At 54.5% G+C, this 23007-nt stretch overlaps 1 protein-coding gene across 1 annotated transcript in view; it reads left to right on the top strand.

Moving 5' to 3' along the window:
• VOLCADRAFT_98097 (uncharacterized protein) overlaps positions 1 to 3812 on the top strand; it is a gene marked incomplete at both ends in the record, with an annotated part of 14580 nt that extends 10768 nt beyond the window's left edge. The window contains one exon of the mRNA XM_002956988.1: positions 3580 to 3812. Within this exon, the coding sequence (XP_002957034.1) occupies positions 3580 to 3812 (233 nt within the window). The remainder of the gene's footprint in view (positions 1 to 3579) is intronic.
• Between the last annotated feature and the right edge of the window lie 19195 nt (positions 3813 to 23007).

Raw genomic sequence — 23007 nt, forward strand, 5'->3', positions numbered from 1 at the left:
ATGGATGGATGGATGGATGGATGGATGGATGGATGGATGGATGGATGGATGGATGGATGGATGGATGGATGGATGGATGGATGGATGGATGGATGGATGGATGGATGGATGGATGGATGGATGGATGGATGGATGGATGGATGGATGGATGGATGGATGGATGGATGGATGGATGGATGGATGGATGGATGGATGGATGGATGGATGGATGGATGGATGGATGGATGGATGGATGGATGGATGGATGGATGGATGGATGGATGGATGGATGGATGGATGGATGGATGGATGGATGGATGGATGGATGGATGGATGGATGGATGGATGGATGGATGGATGGATGGATGGAGAAGCACCCCTGCTGTTGGGTTCTGTTGGGTTCGCTAATGTTCGTACGTCGTAGTGTGCGTAAAGCATAATTTGGTGAATATTGAAGGAGCATTTGCGTACGACACAATGGCGGCATAGGAATTGATTGTGGTGGCAACGCACTTGCTTGCTTTCAGCGAGTAGCGGGGCTGCTAGATTCGCGTGGAGGTGCGTGAGGATGCTGAACGGTGACATGAGACATAATCGGAATGATGCAAAGAAATAAAGCGATGAAGTCAAACTAGGGGGCCAGGAAAGTCTTATCTAGGACCCTGCATTTTTGGCCTTGTGTCGCAGGGGAGACAAGTTGGGTGTCGGCTTCAAGGAAGCCGGAAAAAGGGCGGGGCCCCTCTGCATCCGTACAGGCCGGTAGCAAGGGTGGCAAGTGTGACAATTGATGGGTAGTGTCAACGCGGTGGGAGATGTGCTTTGTTGCAGCAGTGCTGATGGTGTGAGAGCTAAGCTTGCACCGGCGGAATCGTCAGCACCGCCTGCGGGCTCCACGCGAATCGCATCCATTCCGGGCATGCACCCGGAATGGACCCGGCATTCCGGGTGCATGCCGCATGGACAGTGCGGCAGACCGCAAGTCGGAATGCCCGTGCGGGCAAATGGTAACGAAAGCTGGGTGAATTTCGGTGCTGTCTGTGATGTTTATCCCCGAAGCGCCAGCGGCCTCAGCAATCCGCCCCACAGCCGCGGGCTTCATCGGGGCACACCGCAAGTCTCAGGAGGCCCCGTGCATTGGCCAAAGTAAATGTACAAACAAGCAGCTTGTGTATTTCATAGAGAAATGAAAGCAAATTATGTTGGCCTGCTGGTGGCAAGTCGGATTGCCCATGCCGGCAAATGGTAACACAAGCTGGGTGTTCGAGTTATCATACGCCGTCATCTCAGAATTCCATTGTGAGATACGCGGCAGCTTTCGGGATGAATTTTAGCGCGAGAGGCGTTGATGTGACTTTTGAGGTCGGTGAATGGAGGCAGCTAAACTTGTTTGTGCTCATACGGTCTTTGTTAGCTACATGCGAGATACCTTGCAATAGAGAATGCTGTATAGTACCGATAACGCGTTTCAGCCGGGTGAAATATTATGTTTGGTCCGTTACACACTCAAGGCCTGGGAGTTCGAGTTATCATACGCCGTCATCTAAGAATTCAAATATGAGATACGCGGTACATTTTGCGATGAAATTTAGCGCGAGAGGCGTTGATGTGACTTTGGCCTCGGTCAATTGAGGCAGCCAAACTTGTTTGCGCTCATACGATTTTTGTTGGCTACATGCGAGATACCTTGCAATAGAGAATGCTGTATAGTACCTATAACGCGTTTCAGCCAGGCGAGATATTATGTTTGGTCCGTTACACACACACACACACACACACACACACACACACACACACACACACACACACACACACACACACACACACACACACACACACACACACACACACACGGACATAGGCAATCCTACAGGTCGGGGCCCCCCTGGGCGCTTCGCGCTGGGGCCCCGCCCAACAAAAATCACTGCATGAAATGCAGTGTGTGTGCAGAGTTACAGAGGACGACAAGTGCAGCAAGTGATTGAAGTGAGGCTTCGTGTCTGCGGCCTGGTGAGGGTGACAGCCGACTGGTCCTCGAATACCTTATATGGCGCTACATGGTTTCGCCTCTGCTGTCGTAATTAGCGCGTAAAGGATCGTCTATGGATTTATGGTTGCATGTTTCCTCTAGGTGTCTGCTTTTGCTCAAACTGCTGGCAGCTGCACAAAGGTGTGCACCACGCCATTGTAAGGCTTGGGTTCTGGCCGGCTCTCACCATCCTCTGTGTACCAGAACAGGAAGTAGCTGGTATGTGTGGCGACTTCGCGCCCTGCTGTGACTCTCACTTGATACCCGCCTTCTCGTCAACCTCCGCACGGTAGTACATCATCACCCCCTGTCATGGCAAAATGATCGGCCGCCTCACCACCCTCGCGGTTTGGGGTCCCGGCAACGCACAGGAATGCGGGCTATTGAAGATTCTCTTTGTATGACGTACAGTGACGTACAGAGCCAAAAGTTCTAGACCACTACAAAAAGGTGATACAGACCATTGCAAAACACGTATGAATGATGACATAAATAATTTTGGTATTGTAGCCACATCTACCACTCAAATGGCTTGAAACTAGATCAAGCGATTGATGCGGCTGCCATTCCAGCTCGCGCTGAGATTTGAACTCAGGTCGGTGGATTCAGAGTCCACAGTGCTAACCACTACACCACGCGAGCAGTATATCGCATGCACTAAAAATGCACCTTAAATAATATATAATACTTTACAAGACGGCATGTCGCGGTGCCAGTTGCTAGATAGATTGCTATTTATAGGATGGCTGTCTTCATAGCATGAGGAGCTATCATCATGGCATGGCTAAAGATGCCACAACAAAAAACAAACCCGTGGCACAGCTGTGCCCCACCATTACTCATCTACGTAGAAAAAAAATCTGTCGTACTCCGATAGCCCTATCGGTGTACGACAGCTTTGTTCAAGGCCCCCGTACCAACCCCCCCTGTAACTGCTGTTATTAATCAACCGGTTCACATCAGGACGTGAATTCAGGTTCACCAGTCATACTTCCATGCACCTTGACTGTCCCCAACCCAAACCTGCAGTGTAAATTACTGCCGCAGATATCTTTGGTACCTCATCACCTTCCTCCCTACCTACCTCATGACCTTTCCCAAGTTGCGTTGCAGATGTGTGAAGATAGGAGGGCCACAATGGTCTTAGTTTCTGAGAAAAGGCGCGTTGCGCCTGGGATAAAGCCTGATTAAGCAAATGTCCGTACGGGCGCTGTACAGCAGACCCTCTGGCCCATTATGCTCCGGCGTTCTGCTGATGCCCGCGGGTCTCCATGCTGAACGAATGTGGATTACACACGGATTTGTCGGTTATGCCGTACCGTTTTAAACCGCTCTCTGTACGCTTGCACCTGGCCAATGTGACCAATCAAGGAAGTCGGTTAATCCCGGTACCACAGGCAGCACAGACATACAGATTACGTGTACATGTACGACGTCCGCACTGTCCAAGACAACACATCCAAGCATCCACGCATGTCGAAGGGCCTTCCAAGGGTTGCTCCATACCCCCCCCCCGGTCAGCCGCTACACCGTCCTCTCCGTGTATCCGTTCTACATATACATTCACCACGCAGGCAGAGCAGGTGTGAGCTGCCACCCCTCGCTGCCCATATCGATTGAGATTTACCCGGCCGCTATCCTCCACTGCTGCCCGCTGTCAGAGATCATGCCCCCACCCGCGCATGGTACGGACCCACGGGTACGCAATGTAAGCGCACGATGGGACACATCATCAGTACGGCATATTACCATGTACGGTCGTGCCATGGGGAGGAGCTCTCGCGTCCTGTGTCTCTCAGCGTATTAGGTAACTTAGGGCAAAAAGAGAATGAGACGAAAAAGCGTAACTGCCTTCCATTCTTGGGAAAGGAGCAACGACCAGAAGAGTCCACCATCGACGTGCGCGCACCCTCCGAAGAAATTAAATGCGCAGCGGCGCAGTGAGTGCGGTCTTGCGTCAAACCTTCCTATGTGTCTTGAGAACTTGGTGCGACATGCAGGGGGCTGGGATTGTAAAGTCAAAGGCTCTAGCTGCCCATGCAACCTGGTGTTTAACCCCCTGTGTATCTCTCTACGGCCTCTTCCCGAGGATGAAATTCGCTCTTCCTTTGCAAGACGCGTATCACCGTACTATACTACATGACAGTCTGCCTTAAAATACACACACGTGCGCGTGCGCGAAAAAGAACATCTTCCTCGTGCCCCGCCGGCTCACTCTTGACGACGGAACGTGCAACTGAAAATCGTCAGAGCACCCCCCGCCAGAATCCCACTCAAGCACGCGCCACACACATTACTAAGGAGCTTCGTGGCTTAGTAAGCGACAAGGTCATGAAGTGTACGGAGCTCTGAACCAACTTTACAAGTGGTAATCAGGGCTAGGTTGGGTTTCACAGCATGCTGTGTATTTGGAATTCATGTGACCTACCCCCCCATCCCAGCCCGCCATTTCATTACTGCGTAAATGGACAGATAGACATACGGACTGACGGGCGTCATACTATGAAGCATGCAGCCGAAGCGGCAACACCTCCTGCATTAGACATCGCCATCCCACGTCCTCTCGCCCACTACCAATCGACCACGTCATTCATTCGTTGTCCTTATTATACCGCAATTCGCGGGTCTAACCCTTGCAGGCTTCTCAGTTCCGAAGGTCTCCTGCTCTATAAATTCAGCATACGGCGACCGCCCGCCTGCTGTTCATGCTCATACTCATGCTCATGCTCAAGTACAGCATCGGCATCATGCGGTTTTGGGCTGCCGTACTGCTGGTCTTCATTTTGCAGTTGGTCCGCAAATAACTGATCCTTCATAACGGATCCCTCGATAGGGGGCTGGGAAGCATGTTGCCCATGGCCGCTGGGGCCACCGTACGCGCCAAGGACGTCACCACCGTACGAGCCAAGGACGTCACCGCCGTACGAAGGTGGCGGGATGGGCCCACCTCGCAACGGCGTTGCCGGGGCTTGGAATGGTTGCAGGTAGACTGGCGGCATCGTCACCGTCATGCCAGAGTACATCGCCGGATGAGGCACCGAGCCTGTAACGGCCGGCGGCGAGTTTGCTTGGGTGGCATCTGCACGGCGTCATCAGTCGTTCGAGCATTTGCCATGCAGACGTAAATATGCATCTATCAAGTAACTTGGCGAGGAGGGGCATGACGAAGGTATCTAGGGCGCCAAGCGGACACCGCCACGGTGAGCACGTTGTAAATCCAAAAGCCGGACTACTAGATCGGGGTTACCGGACTAGTGGAAAGAACAGCAACAGGACGCATAACAACCGGCAACGATGGCAAAACAGCTCCATAGCTACAGGCACAACGACAACAGCAGCAACAGCAGCAACAACAGCAGCAACAACAGCAACAACAACAGCACCGACACCGCCAGCGAAAATGAAAGCCGTCAAGTTTTAATCTAGGATAGTGCCGATGACTAAGAGTATCTTGTTACTGCGAATTCATAAGGAGTATCTGTGCAAGGGGACACTGCGTTGTGGGCGGTGGTCAATAACATCACAGAGAGACCGTCGGAAAAATCTACTGCGAACCTCTGTGCAGCAAAGATGATTTTCATTCGAAAAGCACCTGCTAAGGCCATGCTTCTTCTGAAGGCCAGTTGCAAACTCACCGGGTGATGGATGTGTTGATTCGACCTGAGCGGGAAGAGCTGGGGAGGGGACTGGCGCCGGCTGCGGACCTAATGGCGGTCCGGAAAGCATGGCAGAAGACTGCTGCTGGGGCAGCTTCGGCAGGGGCGATGCCGGCAGCAGCGGTAACTGTTGCGGAGCGAGGGGTGACGAGGGTTGAGCTGGGATTGATGATTGCGGTAAGGAAAGAGCATGCGGAGGGGGTTGTTGCGGCAGGGACGGTGTTGGCTGTAGGGGCGATACCGGCGGTGGTGAGGATGGAGCGGCTGGTGAGGAGGGTGGGGGTGTAGGCAGGAGCCTGCTTGGCCTGGAATAAGGGGAAGGAGGAGGGGACGTTGGAGGAGGAGGAGGTGAGGCTGTGTCCTTCTCATCTCCAGATGGCGCAACCCCTCCACCTTGCGATCGTGGTGACGGTGGCGGCAGCTTTACGGGGGGGTCTCGGGACGGTGGTTCATAATCATCGGGCGGTGGAAGGTACGCCTCCGGAGGGGGATCCTGCGGCCCCGGACAGTGAAGGAAGAAACGAAAAAAAGGAAGGGGTTACGAGCTGAAGGAAGGTAAATGTTCAGAGCGACATATGGCGGAGTGCTTTTTTACTTATACTCTTCCCCCTTCAGTTGCGGCGCTCACGGCCCCTTCCCTCCTGGTCTCCCCATGGTTGCAATCGAGCCGCCAATAGGAGGTCACCCACAAAACAACAGTCCATATGGATCATTTCACTTCATTTTCGGAATTGCACAGCGTGTTGAGTAGAGGTGCCGGTTATATGTCGGTTCCGTGAGTTGCCTTCAATGCTCTAACTGCAGTAACGGTAGTATGCAGTGGGGCGTTGGGTCCACAGTCAGGTGGTTGTGGGTACGAGCGTCTGTAAATGTATATTAATGTATTACATCATATCGTATTTGAGCATGCAGCAGTTGGCGTCTATTTTACTGTCGGCCAGAGCAACTCGACGTCCCTCGAGGAAGGGATGGTGCACCTCCCCATTGGGGCAGGTAAGCTACACAACGTGTGTTGCTCGCGACGGGGCACTTGGTTTGGCTCCGGCACGTGCCCACCACCACCGGGATCAATGAAGCAAAACATCTCAAACCTCCTTCGAAAGTTCGAAAACAGGTTTCGGAGCAGCGAACGCACCTCCAGGGGTGGAGATGGGGGCTTCCTCTTCAGTGCACCACTGCTGGCCGAATGAGCGCCTCTGGCGAGAAGGCTCGTGGACAGGAGCGCGACAAGCAACGCCGTCCTTGCGGATTGCCACAAGCACGCCATCGCAAGTTGCGCTGCCGGTACAAAAAAATACTTGAGAGGAGGCTTGGTAAATAGTGTCCGGAAAGCTCACTAGGCAGGGCTGATTGTTGCACCGCTGCCTGACTTTGCCTGCGGGAAGGTCGGTGATATACCGGTCCCGTGTTAGAGAACATCTCGATCAAATTTCAGAAGCCGCGTGGGATGGATTACAACGTAAGAATAATGAGAACTGCGTTTTCGAGTAATGGATAAAAATTTAAGTTATGAGAACCGAAACCGCAACGGAAAAAGTGCTGTTGTAGCTCTAGCCTTACGCAATCGCAATTTAAGCGTGGAAGGAGTGTGTGCGCCAGGGCAGCAATACATTTCCGGAAGTTGAAGTGACCTACCGAACGCTATGGGGGAGCAAGGATGCTGCTGTATGTGTGCGCCCACGCCAAGCCTGACTGCTCAGTTCCTTGCCAACGTCACAGGCAAGGTGGAATCTAAGCCCGCGTAGCAGCGTCAAGCCTTTCGCATTAAGAAATAGTATCTTATGCATTTTTTGGGTCACCAAAACCGTACTCCGTCGTGGTGGGCGCGCCGATTGCGCAACTACTGACCCAGCCGATCAACAAAGATAGATTCTGTGAAGCTCGTTCTTAGCTATTAAAACATAAAATATGAAAACCTTGTAATTATGGATAAAATTTGAGCACATGCAAACGTTGTGGAGACCTCGGCCGCTTGTCTTTCCTCAACTGAACGCAAGGTAATTGCGCCAGACAGCGCCTCCGAACAAGCTGCTCTTACAGCATTTACAGATGCCTCTGTTATAGCTATATTTTATTGTAACGTATAGGGAGACTTGGACCTGTTGAGAAGGTGCAGGACGTTCCCTCTCCATTGCTCCGTTGCTGTAGCACCCTTTCGTAAACCGACACGTATGGGAACTAGCAATTATGCTTAAGATAATTAATAATTTATCAAAAAAATAGCTATTCAAGCCAGACAGATCTCGCGCTCCCTCCTTTCCGCACAATTGCGGGGGCAAAGATCAACTCTGAAGGTTTGTAGCACAGACCAGAGCATCCAATTTTACTCATTGATAAACGAGTCTATTATACCTGCGTTTATGTCAAGACATTTGTGGTATGCAGTTACTATACGAGTTATTGTACCTGAGTGAATGTTACCGTGCACATGTCCCGACATCAGGAAAACGAATTCGCGGACATCATGCCTTCAAGATTAAGCCATGCAAACCACAGCCTTGTAACCATTGAGATTCCTCATCAACTATGTTTTGCGCTAGCTGCACGCCGCATGTGAAATGCGTATGATGCCATTGAAGTTAAGAGTCGCGGCGCGCGATGCGCATATTGTAAATAATTATGAAGTGATAAAATGTCACCTACCAAGCCCATAGCCACAACTAAGATTAACGCATCTGTATCGCCTCTTCCACCTTCTTAAAGAAGCTGTAAACTAGCTTCAAATGACAAACGCTCACCTTAAGCCGTGAACGATAACAAGCCATTGTTTCATTTTTCATCTATAAAATCAATGATTTGAATCCCGACAAGCTTTGGCAAAGACTACTTTCTATTACTGGAACCCGCATACGAAGCAGCCACTTCGACGTTCGATGTAACGCTCAGCACCACGCCATTACCTACACAGCTTTGGTCCGTATTCACTGCAACAGCAACAATACCTTAGGAACAGTAGAAATGCGTTGCCAAGGTATGTTAGGCCACAAACGTCATCCGTACTTATCGGACGACATCGAACCGGGCTGATGAGTCGTCGGCCCATAACGCCACCTTTGGAAACGCCATGGCTGCTGTTGCCTGCTGGTATCCAGAATGACAGGCATCCATGGTTTACCAGCATGCCTAGATGCCCTAACAGATGCTGCGAACTGAGTGCCTAGATGCCCACCAGCATAGGTGCCTGCCTGGCTAGGTGCCTGCCTACCCGGTTACCTACTAGCTTTGGTATTCATCTTCCTTGATGCCTGGATGTCTGTGTGCCTGAATACCAACAAGCATGAATGCCTGCCTGTCTACCTAAATGCCCGTCTGACTCTGTTCTGGCTTGATGAGCGTATTGGGTCAGGCTTACAAGCGTCATGCCAATCCCATAGCTGGCCGCTGAAATGAAAGGCCTCTATTAAGATGCTGGCTGAGCGCCTTAGCGCGTATTCTTAGTTTAGACAATATGTGTGCGGTACAGCTACTACGCGTGCATACCCTCGTCAGAGCGGCGGCGGGGTAATAAAGTATAGTCTTAAACATCATCTTTGTAGCTACAACTTTGTAGCTACAACTTTGTAGCTACAACTTTGTAGCTACAACTTTGTAGCTACAACTTTGTAGCTATAACTATAGTGTACAGAGTCCCTTGCGCTTCGTTGCCAAATTTTCCCCCTGAAACAAACACCCCGCTGTAATTTGCCAGTTAAAAACAACCTTAAGATCTTTGTATCAGGCCCTTGCAATCCTAGAGTAATAGAACGTACCGGAGGTGCCATCATTTGGTAATGGTTGCTGGCTAAAGGGATTAATGAAACTCAAGATCACAACTGCTTGTGTTGTCTTAGGGTTTCATAAACAATCACATCTTTAAGTCTAAACTCATATGACGAAAATACGTGAAAAGCCATTATCTGTTAACTTACCTTACAACAATAAGATAATGACTCTCCCTAACGCAGCTGAGCTGAAGCTTCGGTTTTCCTTCACCATACGCATCCCTTTTTAAGCGTGTATATGTATGTATGTATGCACACACCCACGCGTGTGCACGTGTTTGTCCGTACACATGCCAGGCGTGTGCTGGCGTGCGTCTTCATGTGCGCGCGTGTGTGTCTTTCCCCCGCCTCCCCGGGTGGAGCCAAACCATCTGGTCGGCAGGAAGCGTTGGGAGTGTAGTAAAGAGCTGGCAAAAGACGAGACCCTCCACAAAACGGCAAGGTGCGCTGCAGCTCCGCACTCCATACATGAATTCTTAAAATCAGGACGAGAGAATTGAAATCGAAATCGAAAGGCTAACGGAGGAAACGGCCTCCCGCTGCCGCCACAACCCCCCCCCCCGGGATAATCCCCTCTCCCAACAGGCAGGGAGTGGTGGCTTAGGGCTTCTGCAGCTTCTACTTTTAATTTCCAAATTTCACCATTGTCATCTTTTAAACATTCCCCAATTTCCCGCCCCGTCCTGCCTCTCTTTCTCTCTCTCTCCCTGCAAAGTTAACCCGCCTCTCCCACCTCGCCCAGGTCCACCAGGTCCACAATTAACGAGATGTAACTTCCCGACAGTGAACCGTACCGTTTCCGTACAACCACAACCAACTGCGCAACGGTTAACGAGCAACTTCCCTCTTAGGCCGTGCACACTTTTGCCCGCATTGGTCCCGCTCATATTGGGCCCGTCAGCGGCTACTGCGACTGAGAGTTGGTTCTCCCTTCGGCTACTGCCGCCACCCTCCCGCGCAGAGAGGCGGTTCCCAACCGGGTTCCCAACCACCAATCAATGCAAACGGCGTCCCCCTGTTCTAACCTGCCACTGTGCCCTGCGTTGCCGCAAGCCCCGTCCGGCCCCACGGAGGTCACCGCAACCTAGGATGACGGCACAGATACTCACACGATACTTTTGGCACCGTTGGTGGCAGCGCACACGCGACCGCGTTTGAGAAGGAAATCCTCCCTGTCGCACACGTGCCTGCATATTGCTAGATTCAAAAAAACAAAGACCTTGCTAGCCTTGCCAGAAAAGTAAAAACGTAAAACTGCTGTGTGAACCAAGTCGGTCTCGATCCGGGATGATGTAAAGCAAATAACTCGGGATAGCAGAAAATTCAAGAAAATACGTATTCGATGATAAGAACAAACGGGAAGCCTCCCGTACGGGGGCCCGGGGCGGGGCAGACTGCTTTAAAGTGACGAGAGACACACTGCCGTACCGTACGACACTCCGAAACCATACAATACGCACACCCAAACAACCATTCGCCGCAGCTTGGCGAAATATCCCGCCGGGTGCCTTGGTTACAGGTCTGTGTGTGCATGTACATTAGGTACGGAGCGTCGTACCTTAATGTACGATATTCAAACCATGAATCACACACATACATGGATACACACTCGCAGACACCACATACTTGGCAGGCGCCTCGGCCAATTGCGGGGCTACTTGAGCGCCTTACGACAGGTGCTGCGGAGCCGTGCTCCAAAAAACAAGCGTTCGCAATACAACGTACTTAGGGGTTTTAGGGGATCAAGGCATAATAACAATAGGCCAGAACCACACAGACATACAGACACACGGGCCCCCACACGCAACAAGAAGAAGGAACCGAACCATTAGAGGACGCACAATGTCGAGATACCCCAAAGGCCCCAGTGCCTGCTCCCCACCCCACCTACAACATACATACATAGATATAAATTGCTGATGGGCGGGCCACAAAAGCTCTCGTAAACAAACGCCCCTCCTCTCTCTTTCCGAGATGTGCTCATGGGCCGACCACACAAAAACGAAACGGTGCTTCGACAGCAGCAGCAGCAGCACCACCACCACCACCGCCACGCCACCCGCTATCTCCGCCCGCTGAACCCGATGCATAGCAGCTCTCCTCTTACACGCCATGCACTTGCTTGGCGCCTCTCAGCTAGCTCTGAAATGATGACAATGTCAAAATCTCGCAGAAGAAAAAAGAAAAACGCCACTACCCGGCTCCCTCCTTGCAACAGTCTCCGCAACGCCCTGATCTCCGTGCCCAGATCCAAAATCCGGATCTTTGCACGGCCTGCCATCGTCCCATCTAAAGGGTTGTCCCCTTTAGTTGCTTTCCTCGCCATCTAATTTGATGTAATGCGACGAAGTGGCTTGAACCGCTCTTATTCAAATTCACATCTTCTCTAACTCCGAGGGCTCGGACCTCTTTTCCCCCCTCCTCCTCCTCCGGCGTCTTCTTGGCCCAAAACACTCAAAGCAGAGGCGAGCAGGCGCCGATGTGTTGCGATGTGACAATGACCCGCTCCGAAACCAACGCCAGCCAATGCTGAAGCCCCCTCCCCTCCCTACACAGCCAACGCCGCCAAACTCGCACAGTGGCACGTCGACCGACGCAAGCCGTCGTCAAGTGGAAAGCTCCAGGACGTAGCACACCGCCTCAGCCGCGACCTGGCGCTATCCAAATTATGATACGTTGCAAAAGCCCCAAGTTCCTCTGTCTGTAACACATGCTGGCCCATCCAACCCGACCTTATCCTATCCAGCCGCAACAGCCAACGAAGCCCAACGCGCAGCCGAAAACGCCAACTGCCTGTATAAACTGCTCTCTGTACGACTGCTCTAGTGGAAGTCCTACTCAGGTGCCCAGCCGCTACCCGGCGCGCCAGTCTCCGTAGGTACGGCGGGTGGGACTCACTCCTCGGGCGGCTCCACTGTCGCCCCCCTCCCCTGCCCCGAGCCGCTGGCGCCAGTCGCTCGGTGGTGGTGGTGTGGATGGAGTTACGGTACTGGACTTCGAGCTGCTGCGCGACGGCGCACTGCCACCGCCGCCGCCACCGCCGCCGCCACCACCGCCCACAGACCGTTCAAAGATACTTTGGTACTGGGGCTGCCCACCGCCACCATTGCCGGGTGTGCTGCTACTGCTGCTGCTGCTGTTGCTACTGCTACGGCTGTTGCTACTGCTACGGCCCGCCCCTGGCGCGGCATCCGACGAGGACGGCTCCAAGAGGCCCCGCGACCGGTCCGCGGATAGCCCCGGTAGCTGCTGTTGTTGTTGTTGTTCTTGGAGGTACTTAGCCGCCAATGAGGAAATGAGCTCCAAGTCGTCCTCGGCGGCCTATGGGTATGGGGTGGGGAGGGTTGTGTGTGGGGGGGTGGGGGGTGTGTATGGGGTGGGGTGTGTTTTGTTTTTGTTGGGAAAGAGAGGGGCAGGGCGGATGGGGAGGATGGTGCCTCGCACCAACGTGGCGCAGCGTGAGTCGGCAGTGGTTAGTGTGTGCAATGGAGCAGCGGAAAAGTGGGACGAGGGAAAGTGAAGAAGTGAAAGAAGAGGGCAGCTGGACAGAGGAAAAGCTGTTGTAAGTGTGCGGCAGTAGGAAACAAACGTACACCAAGGAGGGGTGGGGGGGAGAATGAGGAGGCGCTTCCTCATTCCTAAATCACGCGCGCCTTGCACCCTTGCCTTGCACCCGACGATGACTATCCTTGGCGCCCCAGAAAATTATGTACACATTCTAAAATGCAACGCTTTCAAAAACCGCCTGACGGCAATAGTAGTAATAATAACAACAATAATGACTTAAGTAAAAATATAATAATAATAATATTTTAATAATAATAATAATGATAATAATAATGATAATGATATAATAATAATGATAATGATAATGATATAATAATAATAATGATGGTAAATAATAACATAACAATAGTAATAACAACAATATTATTATCCATTCCAAGGTGTTGATGTACTACGTTTTGCTGGACCTTACGAGTCTTCCCCAGTGCTTTGCCGTACATACCCGCAGCTCGTCCATGAGCCGCTCTTGGGCCGCCTGCGCTCCCAAACCGCCCCGCTTGATGAGCAGTAAGCTTTGCCGTACAGCACGGAGCGCGTTACGCCCCGACAAGGACTTGGTACTGCATGGCGAAATCGGGTAATCGGTTAGTTAGGTTCGGTTGGCTATGTCGGGTTCGGAATAGTTCACGCAGGGGAGTTCATCCAACCCTTTCATAGCTGAGTCGATACAAAAAAACACGCGACCTGTAGAGATGTGTTGATGATACTGATGGGGTTGCCCCCGGGAGCCAATGAAAAAAACCTGGGCATGGCAGCTGACAGGCTACGAGTCCTCGACGTGTTTCTAGTTGCGTTTATGTATGTACGTATGTATGTGTGAATCTATCAACATTACCCACATACATACACACGCACACAAAATATGTGCGCTGTGCGAGAACGAGAGGAGAAACGGCCAATCGGTCAAACCAACTAACGGAAACGAACAACCATGCCTGCTAGGCATGACAACAAAAAGACAGAAAAGGAGGAAGACGGAAAAACGAGAACAGATCTTGACGCAAGGACTTCGAAAGCGCCACCACATCCCCCCAGCGTGTGTTTCCATCTCCCCGCGCACCTGTAATCCTTGACCATGGTCGCAATGCGCTGCTCGTACTCTTGCCGTACACGCGCCGACGGGGCGCCGCCGGCTTGCCGCGATGCGGCCTCCGAGTTGGCGCTCAACTGCGACAGCGTCTGGTTAGCACGTGCGAGACGCTCTTGAAGCTCCGAAACCTGCGCTATCCGTACAGCCTCCGACTGCTGTAGCTGCAATTTTAGCTCCGAAACCGCTGCCGCGCTGGAGCTGTAGCCGGCAGTCGACGCCTGTGTGGAACGGAAAAAATTCCATCCAATGAATTTATTCGTGTTTTTTCTCAAAGTTATCATTCAACTGTACAGGCAGTTTGAGTTGAAACCTGCTGAAACCATCACCAGCCGCGGCGCACCCGGCAAAGCCCGACGCACCTCTTCTACGCTCCGCATCAGCGCCTGCCGCTGAGCCTCCGCCGCCTCCACATCCCGCCTCCTAGCCTCCTGCTCGTCCGCCAGCTGGCCAAGCAACTGCTCGTACCGGCCCTCAGAGCGCTACTCCAGGGACGGAACGGCGGAGTGTGTGGCGGGCGGGAAAAAACAAAACGGTAAAAAAATGAAACAGCGGTACGACAGGGCCCGGGAGGCGGGAGGCGAAATACCTGGTGTGTGTGTAAGTGTGTATGTGTTCGTACGTCAGGTTGAGAAGTGTTAGGCAGGCTAGGGGGCCACGTTACCGGCGGTTCCTCACGTTGTGCTCGGTGGGCAGGATGTTGAGGGACAAGAGAGGATCAGGTGTGCACACACACACACACATACACACATACATACATACATACATACATACATACATACATACATACATACATACATACATACATACATACATACATACATGCATGCATGCATGCATGCATGCAGACATGCAGACATGCAGACATACATACATACATACAGACATACATACATACATACAGACAGACAGACAGATACTAAACACACATACATGCAGGCGCACACCCACCTTGAGCGCCTCCTGCAGTTGGACCACCTTGTTGTTGAGGGCCTCCATCTCCGAGCTGCGCCGACTGCTGTCATCACCCGCCCGCTGCCGGTCCTGAAGCAGCAGCGGAGAGGTCCGGGGGGAAGCGAGGGGGAGAGTGCGAGGGGGGGGAGCGAGGGGTGGAAGCATACACAAGAAAAAATATTAAACTGCCGAGGAGCGAGAAGGACAGTAAGGCCCCCAAGGCCTCGCAGGAAAAGCCAGGGGCCCCCAAAAAAGGAATTAAGGGATTAACAATCGAATTACCCCTCGCTCCCTCTCACCGCCTGCCACCCACCCCCCCTCTTAAGGTCCATCATACCCTGAGCAGGTTGTTGTATCTGTCCATAAGGCCCGCCAGGTCGTTGTTCAAATCGGAAATGGTTTCCCTGTACTGCACAACCGCCTCGCTGAGCTCACTAATATCCGCCAGGTACGCCTCCTCAGTGCTGCTCCAACGAGCGCTCTACAGTTGGGGAGAGGCGGGAAGAGAGGACGTGCGTGTGTGAGGGTACGTTTTTGGGCCATGTGTAAAGGTATGCGCATGTGAAGGAGGAAACGCGTGTAGCGATGCATGCAGATGTATGATGTGTGGGACAGGGGGGGTCATATCTTCACCCGTGGCCGCTACCCGGGCAGCGGCCACGGGTGAAAATATGCCCCCCTCGGAAGGGTTTTCGACCTTGACAGGTATCGATCCCGGGATCTCCAGGGGGCGCTGGTCCGTGCCTTAACCGTAGTGCCTAACCTAGTATGTATGTATGTATGTATGTACGTACGTGTGACTGGGTTTACAGCGTCCGTACACAGACTAACCCCCGAGGCCACTGACTGGCTCCGTGATACACTCTCCCCCTCTTCCCCCTCCCCCTCTTCCCCCTCCCCCTCTCCCCCCCTCTTGCTGTCTACCTGGGCCCCCCCCACCTGCTCTTCCGCCTTCTTCCGGGCCTCCTCGAGATACTGGGATACCACTGCCAGCTGCTGCTTGGCCGCCCCGTAGTCGGAAGACATGGAGGTCAGTTGGGCCTTATGGGGGGTTGGAACGTGTGAAAGGGGGGAGAAGATGCGGGGAGATGGGCGCGGGGGGAGGGGAGAGAGAACAGCAGAACAAGATGGGTTACAGAAAACGTAAGGCGGGATTTGAAGGGGTGAGACAGCACGGGAATCAATGTGGCCACCAACCCAACGTCTCTTTTAGACCCGTCCCCACCCTCACACTCAATCCCAGCCCCACGCGCCGCCCCGGGGGAACCGCACACCTGCGCCTTGTCGTACGATGTTCGTACAGTTGACAGCTCCTCTTTTGCTGCGTTGTACTGCTCCATGAGTGACGACAGCTCCGCATTCAGCTCGTCAATAAGGCCCAACCGGGACTCGATGGCTGAAACTGCGGCTAGCTGGGTATCGCGATCCGCCAGCTGAATGACGGTGACGGTGGGTTGCGGGGGGAAAGACAAACCACCGGTTGAGGGGTTGGGAAGAGAGGAGGCCGCGTATGGAGTGGACCGCAGTGGACGTGGGGGGGAAGACGAATCACGAACGACGTTGGGGGGAGGGAAATGGAGTGGGGGGTTATCACACGAGCAGGTGCCTTCACCTCGCCTCTTCCCAAGTTAATGCCCCCTATACCCCGCTTTCCCCCTCCACTCCCCCTCTCAAGGCATTCCCCCATCTCCACCGCCGCCTTCCCCCCCCCACACACACGCAACCCCGTCCCCGCCCCAGCCACACCCCACCTGCTGCTGCGCCTCACTGAGCTGATTGCGCAGCTCCCCCACCTCCGCCTTGGCGGCCGCCAGAGCCTCCTCCGTACGGCCAACCTGTCAGTTGGTAGTTAGTGGCACCGGTAGTTGGATGTCAGTTGGAAGTCAAAGTTGGCACTCAGCCCCATCCCAACCCAAAATCTCCAACCCCACCCCCCCCACCTAGTAGGTGGCACCTACTTGCTCTGACAATTGTCGCTCTCGTTCCTGAGCCGCCTTCAAAGCCACCTCCCGCTCAGACAGCTGGGACTGCAGCCGCTCAGCGTCTGTCCGAGCAGACCTACAGAGCGACATACAGAGCGACATACAATGCGACATACAGACGATTAGGTACAGGTGAAGAGACCGCATGTACCAGGACAGGAACGCACATACATACATACATACATACATACATACATACATACATACATACATACATACATACATACATACATACATACATACGCACCTGAGCATCTCCCCAAGCTCTGCCTCCTTTGCCGCCCCCGCCTGCTGCAGAGCCGCCAGCTGCTTGCGCACAGCCGCTGCAGCCGCCCTCGCCTCCTCCACCTCCCTCGCCGCCCGGGACTGCGCCTCAGCCAGGGAGGCAGCCTGCTCCTGAGCGGCTGCCATCTGAAGGTGTTTGGGAGGGGAGGGGGAGCAGGTAGGGGAGCCCCGGGTGTGTGTGTTTTAGTGAGCTGAGCCAGGGGAAGGACACGGCGCGGGTTGGTACACGTGAAGGTGTGATGCGGGTGTATGCGGGAGCGGGGGGGGAGAGAGAGCAATTAGGTGCCAACGGGGGCGGGAGGTTACATCTGATGTGCGAAGCGAAGCACAAGAGCAGCTTTGCCCCCGCGACACGTCAAAAGCATCACAGAGATCGAGAGGGTCGATACATGAATAGATAGGTTAAACGAATAGATAGATAAGGAGGGAGATGGAGAGGGGGGCCGAGAGAGAGAGGTGTTCACCTCTCCCACCTGCTGCCGCGGCCCGCCCTAATCCTCGTAGTCATTACATCCCTCCCTCCGCCCCTCCCCCTCCCTCGTCTTTCCTTGGCATCAGCTTCACTCGCTCGTGGTTCGCCTTTTCCCCCCTCCCCTCCCAGCCGCGCCCAGGGCCACACAGCGCGTTCCTCACACTCGCTCACTTCCCAGCAGAGCCCCCCCCTTACAGCGATCCTGCCCCTCACCCTCCTTGCCGCCTACCCCCCCCCCCCTCCCTAAACCTAACCCCACCCGCTACCCACCCGCACCTACCTCCTCCTGCAGCTTGGCCTCCGCCACCGTGGCTTGTAACCGCAGAGCGTCCACCTCCCGCTGCAAAGCCGCCTCCCTGAAGCCAACCAACCAACCAACCAACCAACCAACCAACCAACCGACCAACGAGGCAGTCATCAAGTCATCAAGTTATCAGGCAGAGACATCGGCCAACGCGCATTTTTTGTTCGAGGAGAGGTCAAAGAGGCCAATAATAACTTCCGCCGCAGTGGCACCGTACTTTTCGGCATGATGCCTAGCGGAGAGCGGAGAGTCGCCGCTCTTTTTGCGGTGTTGATATCGTCAGAACTCTGTGTGCTACAGGCCCTTGGGACCGCCCTTCAGGGCATGCGGTGAGCAACACCTCATTCCGGGGGGTCCTATAAGCGTCTGTAAGCGGCGGCGTTCGGGGACCGAACTCCCATCGGTTCGGGGACTACTTCGTAACTACGGCACCTAACGGAACCGGAAAGGTGTTTGTTAATGTCTGTGTTAATGTCGTCCAATTCAAAGAAATGATTTCCCACCCGCCACTCTGTCATTCATCTACTCATTCACTGCGCGCTCGATTTTAATATATCGGCAAGAGCCCGAGGTATTACACTTCACCACTTCACCACTCCTCCACTCCGCCAGTTTACATACAGACGCACACAGACCTGGTCTCCGCCTCCTCCCTCGTCGCCTTGAGCTGCCCCGTCAGCCGCTGCTCCACCTCCCTTGCCGCCTCAGACATCTCCGCACGGGCCTTCTCAGCAGCTGCCTCACGACTAGCCAGTTCGTCCTTAGGGAGCCGGGGGATCCAGGGTGGGGTGGGGTGGGGGGGGGGGGGGGCGGAGAGCTGGGAATGAAACAAGGGAGGTTGCAGAGGTGTTTGTTGCAAAAACAATAACAGTCGATGACATGCCAAAAGAGGAGAGGTGAAAGAGGGAAGCTACAAGATGCAATACAGTTTACAGGAGAAAAGAGAGACAACAACACACAACTGTCAACGTCGAAAACGTCCAAGAACAGCGACCAGCAGGGTCACCCCTTCCTCTACCCCCCTCTACCTCCCCATCCCCTTCCCCCTTCCACCTGCAGCTCCCTCAGCTCCATTTGCAACCTCTGCTGGGTGGCCAGAGCCGCATCCAGCGCCGCCACTCGCTCCCGCAGTACGATGGCGCCCTTCTCGCGGGCCTGGCGCTCGGACTGGAGCAAGCCCTGACATGGGGGGTAAGGCAAACCACTGACGATTGTGGCAAGAAGTGCTGTACGTATCTGTATCTGTATCTGTATATGTATGTATGCGTGCGTTGTAGTTTGTGAGGTGCGTGAGGTGGGTGGGTTGCGCGGTGCGTACACGTGTGGTAGTGGTGGTGGGTGGGAGGGGGAAAAAGGGAGAGGGGGTTTTACGCGTGTGTGTATGTGTATGTGTGTGTGTCTTCTTCACGATAGTTCAGACGGCAAGAAGAGACAAAGGCAGAAGATGAGAAGCTGGTGGTGTACAATATGCCCCGCACCACGACGGCGATCCGCTTCCTATTTTATTTTATTTTATTCCCACCCACCCCCCTTCACCCGCACTCATACAGCACGCATACACGCAGGCATGACCCTTCAGCCCCCGCCTGCAGCGAGGCGGCCGCTGTTGGGACTCCCCCCTCCCCAACCCGCTCACACTCTTCCTCTCCTTCCCCGCCCTCCCGCCCTCCGGCCCTACCCGCAGCTCCGCCTCCCTTGCCGCTGTCTCCTGCTGCAGAGCCAGCACCTGCGCCACCAGCTCCCCCTGCCGCTCCTGGGCGGTGGCGAGGCTGGCGGCCTGGTCGCGAGCCAACTCCTCGAACTGGGAGGCGGTGCTCTGAGGCAGGGGGCGAAAGGGGAGGGCGGGGAAAGGGGGAAGGCGAACGGGCGGTTATTAGACAGAAAAAGTCCAGGAACAAAACGACTGTGAACGTCCAAGGCAATGAATGAGAATGGCGGCCAGGCGGGGACGGGGGGGAAAGACGAACCACGAACGAGTGAAGCTGCTGCCAGGGCAAGAGTGTACCAGACGTAGAACTGACGGGGTGGGGGTTAGACGAGTCACGTGAACGAGTGAACGAGCTGATATCAAGGAGGATGGATTGATACGGGGAAAAGGACTGCCGGGGAGCGGGGCGAGGGAGGAAAGCACAAGGCGGGGGATTGGGGGCCGCAGATGCGACTCAATTACCAAGACACCGGTGATAGCTCAATCCAGGAAAGGGGGGAGAGTGCGCGGGGGTTGGTCTGCCGGCGGGGCGTTGTTACCAGGTGTCGTGCGTACGTACGTACGCATGTATGTCGCGCTGCACGAACGCAGTTAACCCCCCTTAAACCCTCCCCTTCCGCTCTCCTGGCTTGCGTCTGTTGCCGGCCGGTTCTCTGGCTCTCCGGCCCCAACCCGTAACGACTAAACCTCTAATCTCGCTTTGGTCTTCAGCGGTTGGTGCTTCCTGGACGTCCGTAGCTGATTTGCTTTCCTTGCTTCCTTTTGCGGACAATCCCACCCCGTCCCTCCCTTCCTTCCATCCCTCTGCCCCTCCCCTCCCCTCGCCGCTCCCCACCTGCACTTGTGCCAGCTGGCCCTCCAACTCGCCCTGTCGCTCGGCCGCCTCCCGCCGTATACCCTCCAGCTCCGCCTCCAGTCGTACACGTGCTTCAACCGCCTCCGCCTCCGTACGATTCAGCTGCTCCGCCAGCTGCATCTCCCGCTCCGCCGCCTCCGCCTCCGTACGACTCAGGCGCTCCGCCAGCTGCATCTGCCGTTCTGCCGCATCGGCTTCCGTACGGCTAATCTGCTCCGCCAGTCGAGTTTCCCGTTCTGCAGCTTCGGTTTCCGTACGGGTGATGCGCTCCGCCAGCTGCACCTCCCGCTCCGTCGCCTCGCGCAGCTGCCCCTGGAGCTGTGCCAGCTGAGCCGAGTACTCCTCCGTCGCCTGGCGCTGATTTGCCTGCTCAGGAGGTATTGGGGGGAAAGACGAACCACACACGAGTGAAGCTGCTGCCAGGGCAAGAGTGTACCAAACGTAAAACTGACCGAAAGGTTGGGGGAGATGCCGGAAAATTTTATAGGGATCGGAGATTTTTTTAGGGGTCGGAAACTTGGCAGGGACTTAGGGAGGACAGGGAAGCGCTGAGAGGGGGAGAGAGAGAGAGAGGGCTGGTACGCACAAGTCAATGTTTCGCACATGACCCGGTTTTGTCGTGTACCAATCCCACACGCCCACGCCCATACACACAGGCATACAAGCATACAGACATACACATACAAACAGCCGCCCACCTGCTGCTGTGCGATGTCGCTGTTGAGCTGCTCGATGCGGCTGCCGTAATCCATCTGCAAGGACTCCATCTGGGTGTTCAGCTCCTCAATCTTGTCCTCGTACAGCTGTACGACAGGCGGCAGTACGGAATCAGTGACGGCAGTACGGAATCAATGATGTCATGCATCGAAATTGCGACGATGACCCCAACGAAAACGGCGTGCCAACCTATATGCAGCTTGCCAAACAACCAAACCATCAGAACATGTGCACAGACTGACAGACAGATTGTATTGATTTACATCTTGTTTTTATTCTGTCGTTGTCGCCTCTTTACCCGCTCACCTTCAACGTTGCCTCGTACTGCTGGCTTGTGGCTGTAAGGCTCTCCTCCAGTTCTCCAAGCAGGGACGCCTGCGCCTGGCGAGCAGCGTCTAACTCCGCCTCCAGCACCGATACCTCCTCAGAACGCCGGGATTCAGCCTCCGCCAAAGCAGCCTCCAGCTCCACAACACGTGTGTCGTACAACTGCCGTACCAAGCCATCCAAAACCAAAACACGCAGTCACGATAAGTGCCAGCAGCATCAGCAGTAGTAGTAGTAGGAGGATCCGAGGCATGATGTGTATGGGTGTGTGGTGGATTGAGAATGACTCGTCGTGGGTGTAGGGGGAAGGGGGGGAGGAGAGCCTCAGGGTGTGGGTAGGTGTCCAATGTGTTGAGGGTCTAGTGGGTCTAGACCCTAATTACAATAAAGGAAGTCTGGGCCGGCCCCCTCTTCCCCTCCCCTCACGTACCGTAAGAGTAGTCTCGTACTGCTGACTAGCAGCCACGAAGTTTTCCTGTATCTGGTTCAGGACTTCCTGCTGGCTGGAGCGAGTGGAGGTCAACGCCTCCTCCAGAGAGCGCACTTCCTCGACACGAGAACGCTCCGCAGCTTCCAGCTGGCGGGTCAGCTCCGAAACCCGGGAGTCGAACAGCTCCAGGGTTGCTTCGTACTGGCTGGAAGCCGCAGAAAAGTTCTGCTCCAACTGCGTCAGCAGCGTCCGACTGTTGGCGTTCATTGTGTTGGCTTCTTGCAGCTCCTTTAACGTCGCTTCGTACAACTGTACGATATTTTAAGAGATACATGTACGAACGCTGTTAGCAATGTACGACAGAGGGGAGGTCGGTGGACAGCGTGGGGGAAATAAACCACCTAAAGTTACAAAAAGGACACATGTGTGCGTATGAGCGGGGAGGCAGCAAGCATAGCCGCGTTTCTGTTTCAATGAAGCGGTGAAGGTGCGGTACAAGTAAAATCCTTGTAACCCCACCTTCCTACCTAGCCTTCACCCGCCCAATCCTTAAAAAGCTCGCGGCAACCCCGCCCATGCCTACCAACCCAACCGCCCTCCCAACTCCCCAGGCTCCGAAACCAACACATCTCCTTGAAAATCCCCATTAAACCTGCCATCCCATCACCGCGCTCCTCGCGGCACCTCAGGAGGTCTCCACACGCGCCAACCCGGCTCCTGCGCTCCGCGCTCCGAAACCTGCTACTCCCAAAGCCAACCTCCACCCGCACCTGTTTCGTCTGCTGCAGCTCCACCTGTAGCGCCTGAGCAGTGGCGCTGGCCAGCCCCTCCGCGGTGGCCGAGGCGTCCGCGGCGGCGTTGGAGCGGGCCAGGGCGTCCGCAAGCTGCGCGCGAAG

Source organism: Volvox carteri, assembly GCF_000143455.1.
Source record: "Volvox carteri f. nagariensis unplaced genomic scaffold VOLCAscaffold_68, whole genome shotgun sequence".
In the NCBI taxonomy this organism is placed as follows: domain Eukaryota; kingdom Viridiplantae; phylum Chlorophyta; class Chlorophyceae; order Chlamydomonadales; family Volvocaceae; genus Volvox; species Volvox carteri.